The following is a 21067-nucleotide window of genomic DNA, read 5'->3' on the forward strand; positions in this document are numbered from 1 at the left end:
AGATAAATTCCATCTCTGATCTAAGACCAAACGGTTTATACGACCAGCCATATAACGTCAGAAATTAATGCAAGTTATGTACGGAGATTTTTTTCCCCTGCAATTTCAAATGTTAAAAATGGGGTGCGAGATATACGCGGTGACAAGTTATACGCAAGCAAATGCGGTATGTATTTTACACTGCCATGTAAAGTTTCAATTTCATTTCCTGAAAAGTTACATTTTTTGACATATCAACTTTTGGCTTTTCGCCACAATTTCTTTTTATGACAACATAAAGCTACATAAATATACTTACGTCTTTAATTTCAAAGATTCCAGAGGAGACTGATATTCCGGAAACTGGCAATGTGAATGCTGACGTACTTCTCCCTTATTGGTCACAGATTCCACTCTATCTTGCTGAATGTTCTCTGTTTTTTGGGCACTGTCTACTGGAGTTTTATGCTCAACTGAGATCTTGCTACAAGGTTGAGTGATCTCTAACTTTTCTGGGAGGGATGACTGAATACTAGGCACTTCAGTCAACTCACTACAATTCGCATTATTTGCATCATTGGAGTCACATGTTATCATCTTGTCCTGATCTGGTGTAGAAGAGAATTTATCACCTAACGTGGCAGAAACCTTATCATCAAAATCATCTTCCTTCCGCTTAGCTTCCCGAGCACTCCGAGTGTACGCTGCAAATTTTTGCAACTTAGTTTTCATAATTTCTGCACCCCCAGCAGGTACCCTAAAAAGAAAAAAAATCCTCAAGATTAGAAACATAATTGGAGTTTACCACGTGTAAAACTTACTAAAAGGAGTGTCAACCATGTGAAGAGCCTTCTTCAGTACTCTTCAATTTCTCCCAGTAAGGAACATTATTAGCAAAAAATGAGTTTTCAGACTTAATTAGCTTTATAAATCATCTCTGCTGAACAGGAGAAATAGCTGGGTACATACTGGATATCCTCACTAGTTGGGAGCATGCATAAGTGTACAGTTAAGACTCGTTTAAACAACTCAGTTCTGCGTAATTCTGTTTTATACGTAAATTTCTGTAGGTCCTGCAAAATATAATTTAAGTGCAATACATTAGAGTTGGATTTGTCGGCGGTGCAACCTTAACTGTGGAAAATGACTACGCGGCTTTTAACTAAAAGAGAAAGATTACGAACCAGACATCAGTTTGTGGAATACAGTTGATTTGCAAGTAACAGAGTTAAAATAATGCTATAGACATATGAATTTCCTGATGTTACCGAAATGGGAAGAGAATTTGAAATGCGATACATTAGAGTCAGCATTGTTGGCGGCGGGATTTTAGCTGCAGATATCAGAGAGGTTTTATGCAATGCAGTGGTGAAGCAAAGGTCATGAGAAGTGACTGCATGGCATAAAGCTAAAGCAGAAAGACTGTGAAACACGTGTTTGGGACATATACCATTCTTCCGTTTTAACTGTAAGCTGTCTATTTAAACAAGACACATTAAAATGATGCCAACATCCGACATTTGCCGTAATGAGTAATAAAAAATGGGGTTCTACCAGCAGAAAATGTACGCTGCTGCCAGTCGGCCATGAAGAACAAAAAAAGCTACATGCTGGACGAGAAAGTAAAATTTATACGAGAAATGGACAATAATCCATATAAATATAAAATCTGGAGATTTGGGAATTGCTTATACCACACTTTGCACAATCAATAGTAAAAGAAACGCTTTTTTAGCACGTCATGAGTAATGACTGGGCGGCATAAAGTTAAAGTAGAAAGATTGAGACACATGTTCGGGACATACAACACAATTCCATTTTAACTGAACAGAATACAGTGGAACCTCGATTCTCCGTTTCTGGAGAGACCACGGGGAAAAACCTTGCAATGCGGGAAAACTGACAACCCGGGAACGAATGGAAACCATCAACAATTTGGCTCTCTAGACCGAGGTTACCATCTCACCATTAGATAGCTCCTCAAAGGTAATCATGTAGGCTGAGTGGACCCGCAACCAGCCCTCATATCCAGGTAAAAATTATTGACCTCGCCGGGAATCGAATCAGAGCCCTCCGGGTGAGAGCAGGCAAGTTAGACCGCGGGGCCGGCTTCAAATATTAATTACCGGTACGCGAGTTAAAAATCTCTATACTTTACATTCAGTTTTACCGGGGAAACTACGTCAGTTTCCCATGAAAACTTCTGTCAATTCAGCGACTTTGATTAGCCAAACTCTTCAAAAAATCTAATTACGCCAAGCCAAACAACAATCGACCACAAGTAATTTTTAATTCTCTAATTTAATAAAAGAAAGCATATTAGTAAGGGTCTTATTTATTTGTGAAATAAAACTGCCATACTGATCGAATGTTTCTTGTGAAATCTTGCTTATAGTATGGGCTAAATCTAACTAATTTTATGATAAGGGTTTTCAAAGTGAACTCTTATAATGTGTCCTTGTTAATAAATCTTAAAATAACCAAATATATAAAATGTTATAGAAATGAAGCTATAAATCATGGATACCTCAAAATGAAGTTAGGTGATCTGCCCTGTAATATGAATTACATTATTTTACATGTTGAATTGTCTTAAAAGTACAAACTATTGTCGCGGCCACCAAATTAGGCGGGTGAGGAAAACTGCGCTGTTGTCAGATATGGGAACGGCGAAGCAACAGAAGGTCGAGAGTCGCTTACCTCCAAGCACGGATTGGCAACGCTGATCGTGCAGTGCTGTCTAGTTCAAGCCCATCCGCTCCAGGCCACCTTAACCCGAGTCATTCTCTGTCATGCAGCTATTGAGCTTGCACCGTAAGTGCGTAGATGGATAGTAAATGTGAATTGATTTGAGTTCTCAAGTCGAGAGAGAAGTGGCAGAGAGGAACAAGACATTCAAAATAAAGGATGTAGAAAAACTCACGTCAGAAGCCATCGACCGTGTGAATGCTGCAGATTGGGAAAAGTGCTTCAATCGCGCGAAAAATCTTCAAACAGACGATTGGGCCAAGAAAATAATAAGGGACGAAAGAATGGAGCCATTCATCATCAGTGTACATGACGACTCAACAGATAGTGAGATAACATATGAGTAACAACACAGTAAAGGTTTCCACCTATTCAATACAAAATATTTTAAAATTACATGGAACTAGTTTCGACCCATCTAGGGGTCATCATCAGCCACATCAAAGCAAAGATCACTCTTGACGAAATCCTAAGAACATGTTAATTTTAACAGTAAGATTATTATGGAATAACAAGTGAATGTGGTAAATGAAAAGAGATGTTAGTATGGGACAGGTGAGTAATAGCTAATAAATATACAAGGAATATACATAAGAGGTTTGGAACAAAGTATAAAAGGGGGGCTTAGTGTTGTAAAAATTATATAATTATGGAAAACAGTAAGTCGTTATAATGAAGAATGCAATGTGAAATGACACATATAAAATTATGTATGGCTTAGGAAGAGTGGAGGTGGTTTAGGAGGGGAAGAGGGCTTAAGGAAGGGCTGAAGGGTGCGGGAGAAAGGGTATTGTCTCGGAAAAGTACCTTTGATTAAATTTAGGATTGAGTTTTGGTTGGCTGCATTACTGTTTCTGAGGAAAGGGATAAATAGATCGAAGAGTATGTTGGGTTTCTCTCCGAGATTTCATTGAGATTGTGACTGGCGTTAAAGTATTGGTCTAGGTGTATGTAGTAATTTTCCATTATGTCGAGTAAAGGGCCCTTGTTTGCTAATACGAGGATGTCCATGTCTTGTTCGATATTGGTGAAATTATGGTTATAATCTTGCATGTGTTGGCCGATGGCTGAAAACTTGTTGTATTTTATTGCGTTAGCATGACGAATAGAAGAACCAAGTGTGATGACTCATCAAGTTCAAGCGCGCCCCACCAGGCAGCGCTAGGGTGTGGTAGGTCCACAGTACCGATCAGCTGGTCTTAGGAATGGTGACACAGGAAACGTATTACTCCGTAACTGATAAGTATATACACTGTCTGTTTTTAAAGAAAATGAGAGATTACAATTAAAATACTACGGCAGAGAACAATGGAAAAATATCATACATGGAAATAAGAGCTACGACCTTCATCACATGTTGCGAAAAGCACAAGTTACTCGAGTGTACATAAACACAACTCCCAGCATATTAAAACAATGAACTATTTAAAGGACCAACTCAGTTTGTCGGTTACTGGACTTTCGAAAGTTTGCGTGAAGATTTGGCGGATGTTCGCTTCAGATAATGATAAACAAGTCTGGGGATTATATCCATAACAACAGCCAGCTCCTGATGGACCAACTTAAATTGTGTCTATAGAATCGATACAATCAAAAAATATTTCGCCCTACATCGATTTTGACTTAAGTTTTTCACGAATTACTTTCTCGGCCTGATAAATAATGTCACGTACACTTGTTTGAACCGTAGTCTGTTACTTCGGAGAGAACTGAGAATGTACTTTGATTATTGTCACGTAGAGAATGGGCATACGGCCAAGAGTGATTAACAACGTACCCAGCCAAGGTCTGGAGAAATTGCTGAATGGTATGGACGGAGTCTCGGGTAATGGGTACAAGATTTAAAAAAAGTCCAAAACAAAAGTAATGGAGTGCAGTATTACCTAGTCAGGTGATGTAGGTAATATTTGGTTAGGAAATGAAGCCTTAAACGAAGTAGATGAATATTGTTACTTGGGTAGTAAAATAATAACTAACGATGGCAGAAGTAAGGACAAAATAACACGCAGACTAGCACGAGCAAGGAAGAGCTTTTTTACGAAAAGAAATTTACTCGCTTCGAACACTGATATAGGTATTAGAAAGATGATGATTGTTGTTTAAGGTACCTAACAGCTAGGTCGGCAAATAAGGAAAAATGTGAGACACTGCTCCTGGACGTAATTTCCATCTCACACGAGACATAACCACTTTTTCACCATTCACTATAAAATGATCTGAGTTCACTATCTAATCATCAGAAAAACGAACTTGACAAATTCTACTATTATGCGTTAACACAGTATCCTTTCGTGGAATAACTCTGGTCCATTTTTTCAAATTTATTTATATCCTTCGGTGGTGAAAAGAATCTTAATACCAGTAACTACTCTACCATAGCCTGACTTACAGCTAGGCACAAAACAGTACGGCATGTTGAACTATTAATTTATCAAGCCACGTAACACAAGTGCTTTAAGTGCACAACACACAATGAACTATGTTTAGGAACTGAAAGCAAAGAAAATTCAACTTATTGACTTGAAATATCTCGCACAGTAACGTCTCCCGCACTTTCCTACACACGTCTTGCCGACACTACTGAAGCACGTGTTGGACATCGTCTCTTGCAGTGCTTGCAGTGGCGGGTCCACAAACTACCATGCTATAATGGCTGAGTCCTCACACTTGTTATTCTATTCGTCATGGCGTTAGTGTGCTTGTGGTACCTGATAATGAAGTTTCTACCGGTTTGCCCAATGTAGGTTTTTCCACAGGTGTTACATTTGATCTTATAAACTCCTGATTTTAAAAAACTGCTGGTCCTGTTGATGTGTGAAGTATTGTGTAAAATGTTCATGTTCTTATAGTTGGTTTTGAAGGCTATTTTAATGCCTTGTTTCTTAAAGATATTGGCTAACTTGTAGATATCATTGTTGAAAGTGAAGGTGGAAACTGTTAGAGGTTGTTTCTTTTTTGAGGGTAGTTTTTGGGCGATATTTATGTTTATTGATTATCCTTTCTATAAAATGGTTGCTGAAGAAATTGAATTTTGCGATTCCGCGGATTGTGTTGAGTTCGTTCTTTAGATCTTTCTTGGACATAGGTATGCTGAAGGCTCGGTGAACTAGGCTGTTATATGTGGCTCGTTTGTGGGACTGGGGGTGCACTGAATCTTGGCGAATGGTGGAGGCTGTTTGAGTGGGTTTTCTGAATATTTTATAACTGAAAGAATCTGAGTTTCTAATGATGGTTAAATCTAGAAAGTTGATTTTTAGATTTGATTCGGATTCTAGTGTGAATTTGATATGAGGATCAATACTGTTGAGTCTTAAGAGGGTGGTGGATGCGTTAATTGATTTCTCATTCATGATTACAAAGACATCGTCAATATATCTGGCCCAAAAGAGAATGTTTTCAAATTCATTGTCAATTTTGGTGTATTCGAGGAAATCCAGGTATATTTCTGCTAAGATACCTGAGGCCGGTGACCCCATTGCCAAACCATCTTGTTGATATATGACATTGTCGAAAGTGAAAAAGTTATTATTGAGGATTAGTTTTAATAATGTGATACAGTCTTGTATCTCTAGTTTGCTTAAGTGGCTGTTTTTGTTTAAATTGTTTATAATTATTGGAATTAATTTTGATACTTGTATGCTTGGGTACATGTTTACAATATCAAAAGAGTGGATAGAGTGATCAGGTTGCAAATTGAACTTGTTAAGTTTATCTACTAGCTCTGATGTGTTTTTGGATAAAAATTGATAATTTTTTCTTAAGAAACATTGGATGAATTGTGATATTTTGTATAAGGGGCTTGGTCTATAGTTGATAATTGGGCGGATGGGAACTCCGGCTTTGTGTATTTTGGGAAGAGCTTTAGCAGTGGGGAGTCCTGGGTTCATTTGTATGAGTTTGGATTTTTCCTGTTCGGTAAATAAAAATGAAGTGTTTTTAAGAGTTAGTTTAAGTAGTTTTTGAATTTTTTGGGTGGGGTCTTTTTTGATTATGGAAAATGAGCTGTCTGTGAAAAAGTTTTTGCTTTTTCAATATATACTTTTTTATCCATGATAACTGTTACATTGCCGTCATCAGCTTTGGTTACGATGAGTTCGTTGTCTTTAATTTTCTTCTTGAGGGCGTGACAATGCTATCTACAAGAAACAAGGCGTTAAAATAGCCTTCAAAACCAACTATAAGAACATGAACATTTTACACAATACTTCACACATCAACAGGACCAGAAGTTTTTTAAAATCAGGAGTTTATAATGTCAAATGTAACACCTGTGGAAAAACCTACATTGGGCAAACCGGTAGAAACTTCAATATCCGGTACCACGAGCACACTAACGCAATAAAATACAACAAGTTTTCAACCATCGGCCAACACATGCAAGATTATAACCATAATTTCACCAATATCGAACAAGACATGGACATCCTCGTATTAGCAAACAAGGGCCCTTTACTCGACATAATGGAAAATTACTACATACACCTAGACCAATACTTTAACGCCAGTCACAATCTCAATGAAATCTCAGAGAGAAACCCAACATACTCTTCGATCTATTTATCCCTTTCCTCAGAAACAATAATGCAGCCAACCAAAACTCAATCCTAAATTTAATCAAAGGTACTTTCCCGAGACAATTACCCTTTCTCCCGCACCCTTCAGCCCTTCCTTAAGCCCTCTTCCCCTCCTAAACCACCTCCACTCTTCCTAAGCCATACATAATTTTATATGTGTCATTTCACATTGCATTCTTCATTATAACGACTTACTGTTTTCCATAATTATATAATTTTTACAACACTAAGCCCCCCTTTTATACTTTGTTCCAAACCTCTTATGTATATTCCTTGTATATTTATTAGCTATTACTCACCTGTCCCACACTAACATCTCTTTTCATTTACCACATTCACTTGTTATTCCATAATAATCTTACTGTTAAAATTAACATGTTCTTAGGATTTCGTCAAGAGTGATCTTTGCTTTGATGTGGCTGATGATGACCCCTAGATGGGTCGAAACTAGTTCCATGTAATTTTAAAATATTTTGTATTGAATAGGTGGAAACCTTTACTGTGTTGTTACTCATATGTTATTCTCAGTTCAATACGGACCAACAACATGAAATTTATAACCCTTAAAGGTAGTGAGATGACTGATGACAGTGACTAAGAAATCTTAGACTGCCTTGAAGCTAAAAAACCGATTCTTAATTCATTGTAAATTAATGTAAACCTATTCTTTAAAGTAGTTATTTTTCTATATTACTCAGTACAATATATAGTATTCAGATATTTCAAGTTATAATGTAATAAAACTGATACAGATTAATGTATAACCCGAAAGTATTTACGGCGTTCTGCAGCCTGTGCTGGCGCGCGCACCCCGAACTGCCTCAACTAGCGAAATTTTCATGATCACTTTCTGGGCTATCTTTCAGGAAAATTACAAGACTCACGGAAATATGTTTCAGATTAAAAATATAAGTCAGGCGATTTTTTACATTTTTCCCGCAGACAAAATTTAATTGGCAGAAGGAATAAAAACTTGGCCGCTTACTGAAATTTTCAATACACGATTCTACGGATTCAAATTTACTCGTTCAAGATTTTATTTTTAATAATTACTTAAAGTGGTTTATATGGAAAATAGTTATACCACTGAAATCAGCAGTCTATTCTGAAGCATGTAGTATTATTTGTTTTTGAAACATTAAATGAAGTAACATCAGGAGCTTGAGAGAGAACAACTTGCTTCGCGCTCTGAAATTATGTGTTCAGTTAGACATTTCTTCACCAGTTGCTACATAATCTTGGCAACAGCGTAATTTCTCTGACCCGCCTAATTTGGTGGCCATGACAATAGGCATAATTCCAACATTATCTGCATGCAGAGTTGTGCGACAGTTAGAAAGTAACTTTGTGTAAGAAAAGAAGCCCCTCTCACTGACCACATTAAACGTCGAAAACCATAATGCTGGTGCTCACTGACCGGGGATGAGAAGCTCACGCGTTTAAAGCGCTGGCTTTCTGAGTCCAAGTTGGCAGGTTCGATCCTGGCTCAGTCCGGTGGTATTTGAAGGTGCTCAAATTAGTCAGCCCCGTGTCACAACTTTTACTGGCACGTAAAAGAACTTTAATGTGACAAAGGTGCATTTGTTCTAGATTATTACCCTGGGTTGCATAACATTACATTGGAATTATACATCATATTTACAGGTAATAATAAATTATATACTATTAATTAAGTGTCCTTACATTAAATAAAGTCATATTAATAAACATACCGCAGAAGTATCGTGACATGACCTCATATGTTCAGTTACAAACGACGTATCGCAAAACACACAAATAATGACACGACCACGATTTATACCAAATAAAGTCCGTCCTGCCAACCTGTCGTACATAACTACGTAGTTAATGATGATAATAGACGTAAACAACTACATAGCCACACCTCACAAGTCATAATAATAATAATAATAATAATAATAATAATAATAATAATAATACCTGTGTGGGGATTTACCGGTTACCTCCATCGGGCGCGTCCCATTGGAATTGGGGAAGCTCGCTGGCTCTGCCGCCAGCAGAGTCAGAGGGTAGTAGGGAAATAAAATACCACCGTGAAAAAAAAAAAAAAAAAAAAACGGTCCCTTGCCAGGGTTACGGCGAAGACTGGCAAATGACCAGAAGCCAGAAAACATCTTGAGGCAACCTCTAGGGCTAACAACCCTAGTTGTAAAAGGATGGGTACCCGTCCAAAGCAAAGTCAAGTCAAAAAGCATGATGTCACAACATTTTAAGAAACATACCCCAGGGGGTAAATCTTCGGATAAATCCCTCGTCGTGAACGCCACGGTGCACGAGTCTCGTTCGGATTCTGGGTTAGACTCGACATCATGCAAGAGACGAGTCGGAGCGTCTCGGTGTACCCCGAAGAGTCAAAAACTCAGGCCAAAATCTAAAACCTTTCTAGCAACTTTCAACATAAATTCACTTACACAAACTGGCAAGCTGAAAACCCTCACCAAAGCTCTTCACGAAAATCAGATATCCATAATGGCCCTACAGGAAACAAGGTACCCAGATGAAGAGATTTTTGAATCCGAAGGCTACCGATTTTTCAAGAGCAAAGCGCAAAGAGGAATCCTCAATGGAGCTGTGATGCTTGGAACCGCATTTGCTGTTGGAACCAAGATCCTTAAATCAGTTGCAAATTTCGAACCTGTGAATGACAGATTATCTATACTCACAATTAAATGCGCGAACAAAACCTACGCCCTAGTTAACGCACATGCTCCTACAAACGATAAGAACAAGTCTGATCAAGACAAAGTTGATAATTTCTGGGACCTACTGGATGAAAAATTAAACAAAATCCCCAAACACCATGTCAAGCTTCTTTTGGGTGACTTCAATGCCCAACTAGGTCGTGAACAGAAGTACAAGAAAATTATAGGAAATTACCCTGCTCACAAAAGAACCAATCCCAACGGCAAAAGACTGGTATCCATTTGCGAAAATCACAACCTGCAGGTCATGTCAACCCACTTTCGCCATCTACCCAGAAAGCAAATGACTTGGCGTTCTCCCGTCCAAGCTCTCGGAGAGTTCTAAATTGATCATGTTGCAATCTCCAGGAGAAACAGCCCTGAGATTATGAATGTCAAGGTGAAGAAAGGCATCAATGTGGCCTCAGATCATTTTATGTCTCTTATCAAATTCAAACTAATTCCCGCAAACACAAGGAAGACAACCAAACAGATCACACGACAATGATAAACTTCGGCAAAGGGTGAGGAGTTCCAGGAGAAGGCTAGACCAAATGAATGTGACTTTAACAACGCCAAAAGTCTCCTTGTTGAGGCCGCCAAAGACTCAAGAGAAGCAAAAAGCATGCCTGGTGGAATGGTACCTGCGAATCAGTCCTCCAAGAAAGACTCAATGCGTGGAAACAGTACTACTCTACAAAATCAGAAAATGACCAGGAAACCTACAAAACCCAACGTGCCCAAGCAGCTAGGGTGTTCAGAACTGAGAAACGTAAATACGAAAAATCTCTCATTGAAAAAATAGAACAAAACTTTAGGAAGAATGAAAGCAGAGAGTACTACAGAGCCTTCAAATGCAAACTCACTGGCTATAAACCACCATCTCTATGCCTTGAGCGAAAGGACGGCACACTGGCGACGTCAAATGAAGAAAATTGCAGCCTTCTGGCAGATTACTTCAAGAATTTACTTAATTGCTCTAAACCGCAAAGCGCCATTGAGACCAAGGAACCCTTACTCAGGTACCCAGATTCCAGACCACCCGACAGATGAAATCAAGCGCCACATTGCCCGTCTCAAAAATAACAAAGCACCGGGGGAAAGACTCAGTAGTAGCAGAACTATGGAAATATGCCCCAGAGGAATCACTTGATATCTTGCAAAAGCAAATAGAAGAAATTTGGAACAAGGAGACCCTACCCGAAGATTGGAAAATAGCTTTGATCCATCCATTACACAAAAAAGGCAGCATGAAGAACATCAACAACTACAGAGGAATATCTTTGCTACCCGTGACTTACAAAATTCTATCACTTGCCATCCTGGAGCATTTGGAAGCACAAGTCGAACATCAAATAGGTGAATACCAAGGAGGGTTCAGAAAAGGTCGCTCAACAGCTGAACAGATCCAAAATCTCAAAACGATCATCAGATATTGTACACTAAGGTCCAAGCAGTATGTGTGTCTTTGTGGACTTTAAGAAAGCGTACAACTCCATTGACCGGGAAGTCCTGCTAAACATCTTAAATGAATTTGGAGTTGATTTGAAACTGTTGGCATTAATTAGAGCCACCCTGACCGATACAAAATCCAAGGTGAAGTTCCACGGATGTCTCTCGCATTCCTTTGACATCAAAACAGAAGTCCGACAAGGTGATGGGCTATCCCCGATACTCTTCAACTGTGTTCTTGAAAAGATCATCAGAACCTGGCAGGTGAGATTACAGGAAACCAACTACAGTCCACTGAGAATAGGCACCAAATCCAAGGGGATCGCAACAGACTGCTTAGCATTTGCCGTTGATATTGCTCTTCTCTCAAACGACATAGAAACCGCTAGAGCTCAAGTTGAAATTGCCGAACAAACTGGTTTGCAGATATCGTTTGAGAAAACAGAAGTAATGACTAACATCAAAGAGGCTCCACCAAAACTCCATACAAAATACGGGGACATCACCCGAGTAGACAAATTCAAATACCTGGATGAGATCATCATGAAAAATGGACTGGACAAAGAAGCACTTCAGGAGCGAGTACGCAAACTGGAAATAGCCTACCAAACATCCCACACAATCTACAACAAAAAATGCCTTTCCCAAAACACCAAGATACGTCACTATGAAACAGTTCTGAAGCCAGTAGTTCTATATGCAGCCGAAACCCTGTCTCTAAATGCCAACAAAGGACTCCTTGAAGAACTGGAGAAAAGAGAACGCAAAAATGTGAGAGGAATCTTGGGATCAAAGTACAGAAATGGAATCCATCAAAAGAGATCCAACAAGGAATTCTACAGCAAAATAGAGAAAATTACCGACACAATCAGAAAAAGACGGGCACGATTTTACGGTCATCTGAAAAGAATGGACGGAAGAAAGTTAACTAAAGAAATCTTTCACTTTTTTGATTCAAACCCCAAAACCACAATTCCCTAGTTTAGAAATACCAAAGAAGACCTGCAAATGCTACATATCTCAGCTGAAGACGCCCTTAACAGAGATCTCTTCCGCAAGAAAATATTGACGAACGGGCTAAACCGAGACGAGCAACCGAAGAGAAGACACGGTGCCCCTTGGACAGAGGAGCGTAAGCAGGCCCACTCACAAAGAATGAGGAAAATTTGGGCTCTAAAGAAGGCCAAGTTCAGTGTCAAATGCAACAAGACTTAGCATGGTCCTTGATGGCCCCAGCGAATTATATATATATAATAATAACACCACCACCACCACCTACTAATCGAGCTCGATATTTTCACTATTTACCCATGGGTTTAGAGAATTGTTTCCATTACACTCTCGCATCAAGCATTATAAGTTTTTTGAAGCTTTCAACTAAAATACTGTTAAAAGCATAATAATGGAGGATTGTACAGTATGTGTTGAACATTCAGTGCATTGTTTAGTATCCTTACTTGTAGGCTTGTATAAATATGTTACACCACTGGGTTAATCTGATATGATGTGATTATACCGCACTCCTCAAAACAAGATTCATGGCTTTATAGTTTATTTCCAGAATCATACTCCGTTACTCAATTTCAAAAAGTCATGGGAAAGCGACTTACATAACATCCATCCACATACAATAGTAGAGTACCTTACAAAACAAAAGTTATCACTTACTTGTAGTTCACTCCAACAACTTCCTTTCCTACAGATATACAAGATTTCGTCAACACCAAACATTTCCGTCGCCCTTGCATCATTCTGCGATGTGCCTCGGTGATTGAAACACGTTTTTTGCGTACCAATTGGTCTTGTTGTCTTAGTCGCTCTTCTGCCCGTGCCAGTTCTGCTCGGAGACGATGAACCTCTGCAGCACATTCTGACCTTGTTGTACGTTCCAATTCAATTTCACGAAGTTGTTGCATCATTTCTGTTAAATCATCCACCACAGAATATCTAGAAACAAATGGTTCAAGATGTAAGGATGAGCAGCAAGTCACAAAATTACATTCCTACGGCATATTATACCATATTTACTAGTGTATTTTTCACCCTTGTTAGGAAAAAGAAACTCGTCTTGAAATAAGGCTATATAAATTATACTAATAAAAAATACACACACAGTCCACTATGTGTTATATGTGCACTTTACTGCAACATACTTGTATTTATAGTTAGGGTATGATAATTTCCAACCTGACGTTTTAAGTGCTGCTTGAGAGCTACCCAGCAGTAACCAAAGAAATGGCTGAATGTATGGCTGCCCGTGATTGGCAGATTAAAGCAATTTCTTAGGTGACCATTAAGTAGCTCTCACATCACATAAATGTCAAGTCAGAAGATATAATACCCGAATATATACAGGCATACCTTTCAAAATAGTCAAAAACTCAAAACACACCATCAGCACTCTTGCAATGTTCAATAACCAGAACGAATAAGAAAACCATACATTAACCTTAGTTTTAACACCATTTTGCATACAGTGTAATAGGGTCACTTACAACAGATTATAAAAATTCTATCAATGTAATTTTAATGGATTACAAAACTCTTACTTTAGATTTCATTGTCATCCTTGATCTCTGACTACGATTCCTCTGTTGCAGTGCCATCAGTGACAGCCTTTTTTTAAATTTGTCTTAAGTCACATCTACACAGATAGGTCTTATGGCGACAATGGGAGAGGAATGGCCTAGGAGTGGGAAGGAAGCGGCCGTGGCCTTAATTAAGGTACAGCCCCAACATTTGTCTGGTGTGAAAATGGTAAACCACAGAAAACCATCTTCAGGGCTGCCGACAGTAGGGCTCAAGCCCACTACCTCCCGAATGCAAGCTCACAGCTGTGCGCCCCTAACTGCACGGCCAACTCGCCCGATGTCAGTGGCAGCAACCATTCAATTGACAAAACTGACACTCGTCCATAAATTTTCCATTTTTTTTTTTTTTTTTTTTTTTTTTCCTCCCAAAACACATAATGAGAACTTTTGGCAGCTGTTAACAATGCCATCCGTTTCCACCAATATCAAATATATGCTTCTGAAACAACAAATTCTCTCTCTGCACCTGGGTTCCTGTTTTCCTCCACATATATATGAACTTCAAAATCAGCTGTATAACTAGTGTATTTACCAGCAGTCTCCTGCAGACCATTCGTTTCATCACAGGACAATTGCATAACAATAGCAGAGGTTGGCAACTGAACCAAAACATGTTTCTCATTATACTATCTTCTTACTATGAAATACAGTATTCTTTGCACTTTTATGACTTACTATTATGTTATATACATCGTCACATAAAAAATAAAAAAATAAACATTTTTGACTAATTCATTGTCGAGGTATAGTGATCATTACCAGCAAATGCGAATATTGGATTTGTTCCCTTAACATGGGAGAGGATGTACCATGGAGAAAATTTCCACACTTTTATTATTTTGTTTCTACGAGAATGTGACTTTGACCAACTTGCATGCGCGCTTGTCTTATTGTTCTCGGGGATTTTGGAAACCAATGTCTTATTGTTCTCGGGGATTTTGGAAACCAATCATCAAGGTTAGGTTATTTCTATCTCTAACTCTGTTGCTGTGGCGATTGTTACTGTTGGGTATCATCTTCGATGTGGAAGTATTCTCTGCATGCGACTCTTGCTGACAATACATTTTTGTGTTTCTGTGCGAGTGTGACTGGGTTAGATCAAATTTATGATATTTTTTACTCGTGCTTTTTCATTTACTAGCATAATGGATATCACAGAGGAGGAAAGGATTAATAAACTACTTATGAGTGTGGAAAAATAATTTGATCGGAATGAATCAGATCTACGGGCACAGATTTCGGCTCTTCGGCTTCGTTTTGATGGAAGTGAAGATGAACTTTATGAAGATACTGAACTGCCTATAGATTTAGAAGAAGAATGCGAGGCAGAAGAAGATAAAGTTGAAGAAAGTGCTCATGAGATAGATAGTGAAGTATCAGTAGACTCAGAATATGGAGATATTCCACCACATAACACTGAAGCTACCCCACAATACAATGGGAAAGAAGGCGAAACTGTTGGGAATATTCACTGTGCTAAACAACATGGTCATACTAGGAGAGGAAATATTGTAATTCATTTACCAGGACCTAAAGGGGAGACTAGGAATATTCATACCCCTTTACAGGCATGGGGGTTATTTTTTCCAATAACGTATTGGACATGGTAACATACACCAATATATGGCTTGAGAAGAAACGTGATAAGTTTCAAAAGCACCGTCGTGCGAGAGAGAATAATCTTACCATGATTGGACTTCTATATCTGGCTGGAATTAATAAGCCGAAGCACCTCAACCTTTTTTTTAATTCATGGAGCACAGATGGAACTGGAATCGTTTTCAAAATACAAGGTTTATGGAAAGGTAGAAAATGTAGTTTCAAACAATAAATTTTGAATATGACTGACAGAACTAAGATCAAAAAGGTGTCTGATTTATGAAACCGACTTTATACATTCTAATAAAGACCCATTTTATTTTTTTATTTTTTTTTTGCTAGGGGCTTTACGTCGCACCGACACAGATAGGTCTTATGGCGACGATGGGATAGGAAAGGCCTAGGAGTTGGAAGGAAGCGGCCGTGGCCTTAATTAAGGTACAGCCCCAGCATTTGCCTGGTGTGAAAATGGGAAACCATCTTCAGGGCTGCCGATAGTGGGATTCGAACCTACTATCTCCCGGATGCAAGCTCACAGCCGCGCGCCTCTACGCGCACGGCCAACTCGCCCGGTAGACCCATTTTATGTAGTGCAGCCTATAATAATAGAATATAAGATGTTTATAAGAGCAAATATGGTGAAATTTTCTTTGTCTACATCATGTATAAATAATCCACATGCTATACCTTAATGCATGCACACATGTGGCTCAATATTACACCTACTGTACCAAAGAAGCGTTATTTTACTTATAGCCGAATAAATAAGGCACGGCTCAAACGCAGCATCCTTTCATTGCGAGCTCAAACCCCGCAGAAACAAATTCCGCGCACGCCCTTTTGTGTAATCAGACATCGCGCGGCCTCATCCGGGTTAAGTACTCAACTGCTGCATTTAAACATGCCAAAATTACTCTAGAATTGTTTTCCTATGACGGGTGCTTCAAGACTGTGGTGCGATGTCGGAGCAAAAGTTACACGAGTAAATACAGTATTTTGACTAAATATTGGTTTCTACCACTAGTAGCTACAATGTCCATGATATCATTCCCTTCTTGCATCATAGGTCTGACTCCAAGATACCTTACATTTAAAGTTGAAGGGTTTTTATACCTGGTGGTTCCCATTTCATGTAAATGCCAACTGTCCAGGGAGGGACTTCAAGTAATGATAAATCCTCAAATGGTTAAACGACGATGCATCGCCCTTTTTGTACACGTTGTGGTGATCAACGATGATACATCGACTGTTTTGCAGCCGTTCATTAGACACGCTCTCATTATGCGTAGTAACACACGAATGTGCTCTATGTAGTATCATTTTAAACAGTAGATTCCAGTCTCTCTTTTTACTCTAGTTGCTAGGCTGTAGACTGCCGTTTAAATAAACTGCACAGTCTTAAAATACAGCCGTTAGGCTCGCTGCCTTAACTGCGCAGTACAATATGGCGCCTTGCCGCGTCATGGTGTCGTTCTGTTGTGCGCGCTGTTTTTATCAGTTATTTGCGGAAATGGCGAGAAATTTAGTTTCAAGTCCCAAGTAATTTAGGTTCAAGTACCATTTGGAAAATGTTGGATGAAATAATGAGTGACGCGAGTGATAATGACAGTGACATTGACAGACTTCCTGGAAAGCTGGAACGTTTATGCGTAATCTGTAGACCAACAAAAAAGGGGAAGGTCCCGGTATTTGTGCCCTGGCTGTAACTATGCAGTTCACAGGGGGTGTTACCACAATTTACAGCAATTTAGGAGGCCTGAAAAGAGAGGAAGAAAAAGGAGAGAGCAGTCTAATTCCGGTAGCTCCTCTGAGCGACTTTGCAGAGGCGTTCTAGTGCTCGTGTATATATATATATATATCTTTATTTGTATATATAACATCAAAAGTGTTTATATATTTTTGAAGTGCATAAAATTGTGAACAACATTGTGATTTGACTTTCTCGGGTAAATCGAGTATTTTAGTGTCTGGTATGGGCGCAAACATTTTGTTAATATTTTGGAACCCTTTTTTGGAAACTCAGGATGGCTGTAAAGATATAATGAAAGGTGCAAAACAAAAATATATTTATTTCAATAGCCTATGATATTATGATTTAATAAAATGTATTACACTGCATGATTTCCTTTTAAAACCTATTTTTAAGAATTTTTAGTGAAAGTATACAAAAATCCTGAAAATCGTGTGACCGTAACAGTCGTTTACATAGACCATTTGAGGGTTAAAGATTTTGTACTGTTTGAATGAAGTAGAATTATAAGTGTGCAAATTCCTCTAGGAAAAAATTACCTAAATAGGTGCTTCAAAACTGTGGTACACCAACTTGCATGATACAAAACTGAATCAGTCTTTTGTGAAAGGTATGTCCATTAGATTAACTTTCCCAGAAATTGAGGTGAAGCATTTAGAATAATATTTTGAGATATGATAATGCCACACACCTATCAAATTTGTCAAATAACTAGCTGTAGTACCCATCGTTGATGGGAAAATCACATGTGCAAAGTTATCTAAGTGATTGAAGTACCCACCAGTCTTCAAAAAATTTGGTGGGATAAAACAAGCAATGTAGCATGTATAACACACCAAGAGAATTACACCTGAAGTAGTTTGGTCATATATCAAAAGAAATTTCTATGGTTTACTTCAACATTAAATGGCAAACAAAGAACTAGCAAGATAAAATCAGTACAAAAAGACTAGGCCAAGGTAAAAATAAACTATGACAGGATTGCTGGAGGAATGGGAAAGATACAGGAGAGTGTAGACAAAAGTGGCTTAATCTTACATTTAACCTATTGGAGAGGAAAATTAACCATGATACAATCAAACTTAATTGTAAGCAAAGCAATGACCTAGCTGATCTTATCTCATCAATTCAATGCGTTTGATATTCTAGACAACTTTTACATGCAACTAGACATCTCAGACCACATATGAAGGACAGAGAGAAATAACTTACCTTTGTGTTACAAGGCTTCGCTCATATTCCATAAGTTTATCTTGACTAGTTATAGGTGAGGTCATACTCTCTTCAGCTTCTACATTCAAATCTCCCACCCTCTTGCAACATGATGTATTATTTGGTGCAACATGAGAATCACAGTCAATTTCTTGTACTTTCTTTTCAGAAGGCTCAGTGTGAAGCTCTAACTGCAAATTTTGTTCAGATGATTTATTTACATATGAAGATGTACTTTCCCTAGCTTTCTCAAAATTACTAATATTCTCCCTCAGGGATTTAGAACCAACACCTCTATCACTACAGATTTCGATTACCTCTGTCGAAGTTCTAGAAACTATCGCAGTAGCACAACACTTACTACCTGATGACTGTTCAACTTTCCCAAGTTTATCTGAAGACTGTTCAACTTTCCCAAGTTCATCTTCAATGTTTTTCTGGCTGTCAGCGCCATCTAATAAGTCACTGCTATGTGCAACTGATACCACCTCACACTGGTGGATGTCAGAAGAGAGATCTTTCACACGAGCACCAATTTCATTACACTTATATTTATTCTTTACACACGGATCACCTACCATAGAAGAACTTTCTGCAGAACTTGAAGTCCTACTTATATCAGATATTTTATGTTTATCACCTGTGCTGAAACAATCCGATTTTAATTCATGGCATGGAAGGTTTGGATTCTGTCCTATTTTTATTTCAAGAGTACCCCTGGCATTAGTAGATGCCTTGATAAATTCCTTCTCAGAAGGTTGTAAAACTATAGAAGAATCATTTTCTTTACTCTGCTGAGAATCTAAACTCGAGTTGAACTTCAAACACAACTTTTCACTATTTGGGTCAGTTTCAAATGGAATACTGTTTCTCCTTGCAGGGATAGAATACTCAGAACCATATCTATCAGTATTTTTATCACTGACCAAATTTGCAGGAGGAATTCTTGGAAACAAAGTAGCATCTTTAACCTGGCTATAGCCTGTACTACACCATTCCTCATCAGAAGATAAAGCCTTTGACAAAGGAGTGTCATTTATTACATTTACCATAATATTATGAGAGTTTCTGGAAATAGATATAGTTCTATCCTGATCTAAAGTCTCCCTAAATTTTCCAGGAACACCATCCGTCCTCTTACTAATTTGTTGTTGTTGTTGCCATTTCTGTTTCTCCTTTAAAGCTAGCTGCTGTTTCAACCGACGATACTCTTCTTGCTTAGATGATGGCAAGAGACGTATACCCTGAAAATAGAGGACAAAAACCACTTAACATTCAATTTTTTAATACAGTTTTATACATTTTTTCAAGAAGTGGTACTGAAATCCATGACATATTAATCCCACTAATTATAGCCAGTAAAAATGTCTACATTATCAGGTATTTCATAAGCTCTTTATAATTTGTAAGACACGTATAGGGATTAGGAATGCAACATATCAACAATTGAGATTTTTACTTTTAAACTAGGTCAAAACTACTGTTCAACAATTTCCCAGCAATTTTTAAACAGGATTTTAGACAGAGCGAGGTCAGTAAATTGCAAGCATGTGTAATGAAGTTCCTACCAACTACCCTACAAAAAAAAATGCAAGGACCATGTAAGGAACAATGACATCAGAATGGAACTGCAAGTGGACTCAATAGAGGAAAAGCTAAGGACTTTGAGACCAACATGGTATGGGCATGTAAACCAAATGCCTGGCACAAGAACACCACATGCATGCCTAGAAAGAACAGCTGAAGGAAGAAGGCCAGTGGGAAGACCTAGGAAGAGATGGCTACACCAACTGAGAGACGATGTGGAAAGAAGAGGAGGGAACTGGGAGTCAAGTGGTGAGAGAGAAGGTATTTCTGGATAGACAATGGCAAAGGCTCATTCAACACCACCCCGCCCGGCACGCCAGAGGGTTTCGATGATGATGTGATACCATTATATAAAACTTGGAAGTGTTGTAAATAGCTGGAAAATTTAATGTAGGATCTACAAGATAAAGGAAAGGTAAAAATATTGTTAGGGAAAGCTGAATGATGTCATCATTACTGGGTAAAATGGGACTAAAATCAATTTTCAACAAAATATAATTTCAGATAGACCTAGCATTTTACAACATTTGTGCCAAGTTACAGCTTCACATTTCTTGTTCATTGGAAGTGAAATCCACAAATGAAATACCCTATCAAGCGGTGCGCTGGATCAATATCTGTAAAAACGGATGTATTTCTGACTGTTTGGAAACTGTGGTTACATGACAGGTAGTGAAACTGGGTACATATTTAAACACTGTGCACCCAACAGTAGTAATATTACTACCATGTGTCATACGCCTGAGTATCACTGTTAGTAATACTACCACAAATTTTGAAATTCAGCCGCCTGAATGCTACCCACGTTATCAAATTAGTTGTTGACTTGAACATATTGTCAATTTCCTTTACTACCGATGGATGATGTTACCA

At 38.4% G+C, this 21067-nt stretch overlaps 1 protein-coding gene across 8 annotated transcripts in view; it reads right to left on the reverse strand.

Moving 5' to 3' along the window:
* The window catches only part of LOC136857916 (serine-rich adhesin for platelets), a 137832-nt gene that overhangs the window by 68932 nt on the left and 47833 nt on the right, over positions 1–21067 (reverse strand). For all 8 annotated transcript variants that reach the window (XM_067136985.2, XM_067136987.2, XM_067136986.2 and 5 more), the window contains exons 3-5: positions 18608–19851; positions 13124–13402; positions 299–736 (exon numbers count right to left, since the gene is read on the reverse strand). In XM_067136985.2, the coding sequence (XP_066993086.2) occupies positions 299–736; positions 13124–13402; positions 18608–19851 (1961 nt within the window). The remainder of the gene's footprint in view (positions 1–298; positions 737–13123; positions 13403–18607; positions 19852–21067) is intronic.

Source organism: Anabrus simplex, chromosome 1, assembly GCF_040414725.1.
Source record: "Anabrus simplex isolate iqAnaSimp1 chromosome 1, ASM4041472v1, whole genome shotgun sequence".
NCBI classification, from domain to species: domain Eukaryota; kingdom Metazoa; phylum Arthropoda; class Insecta; order Orthoptera; family Tettigoniidae; genus Anabrus; species Anabrus simplex.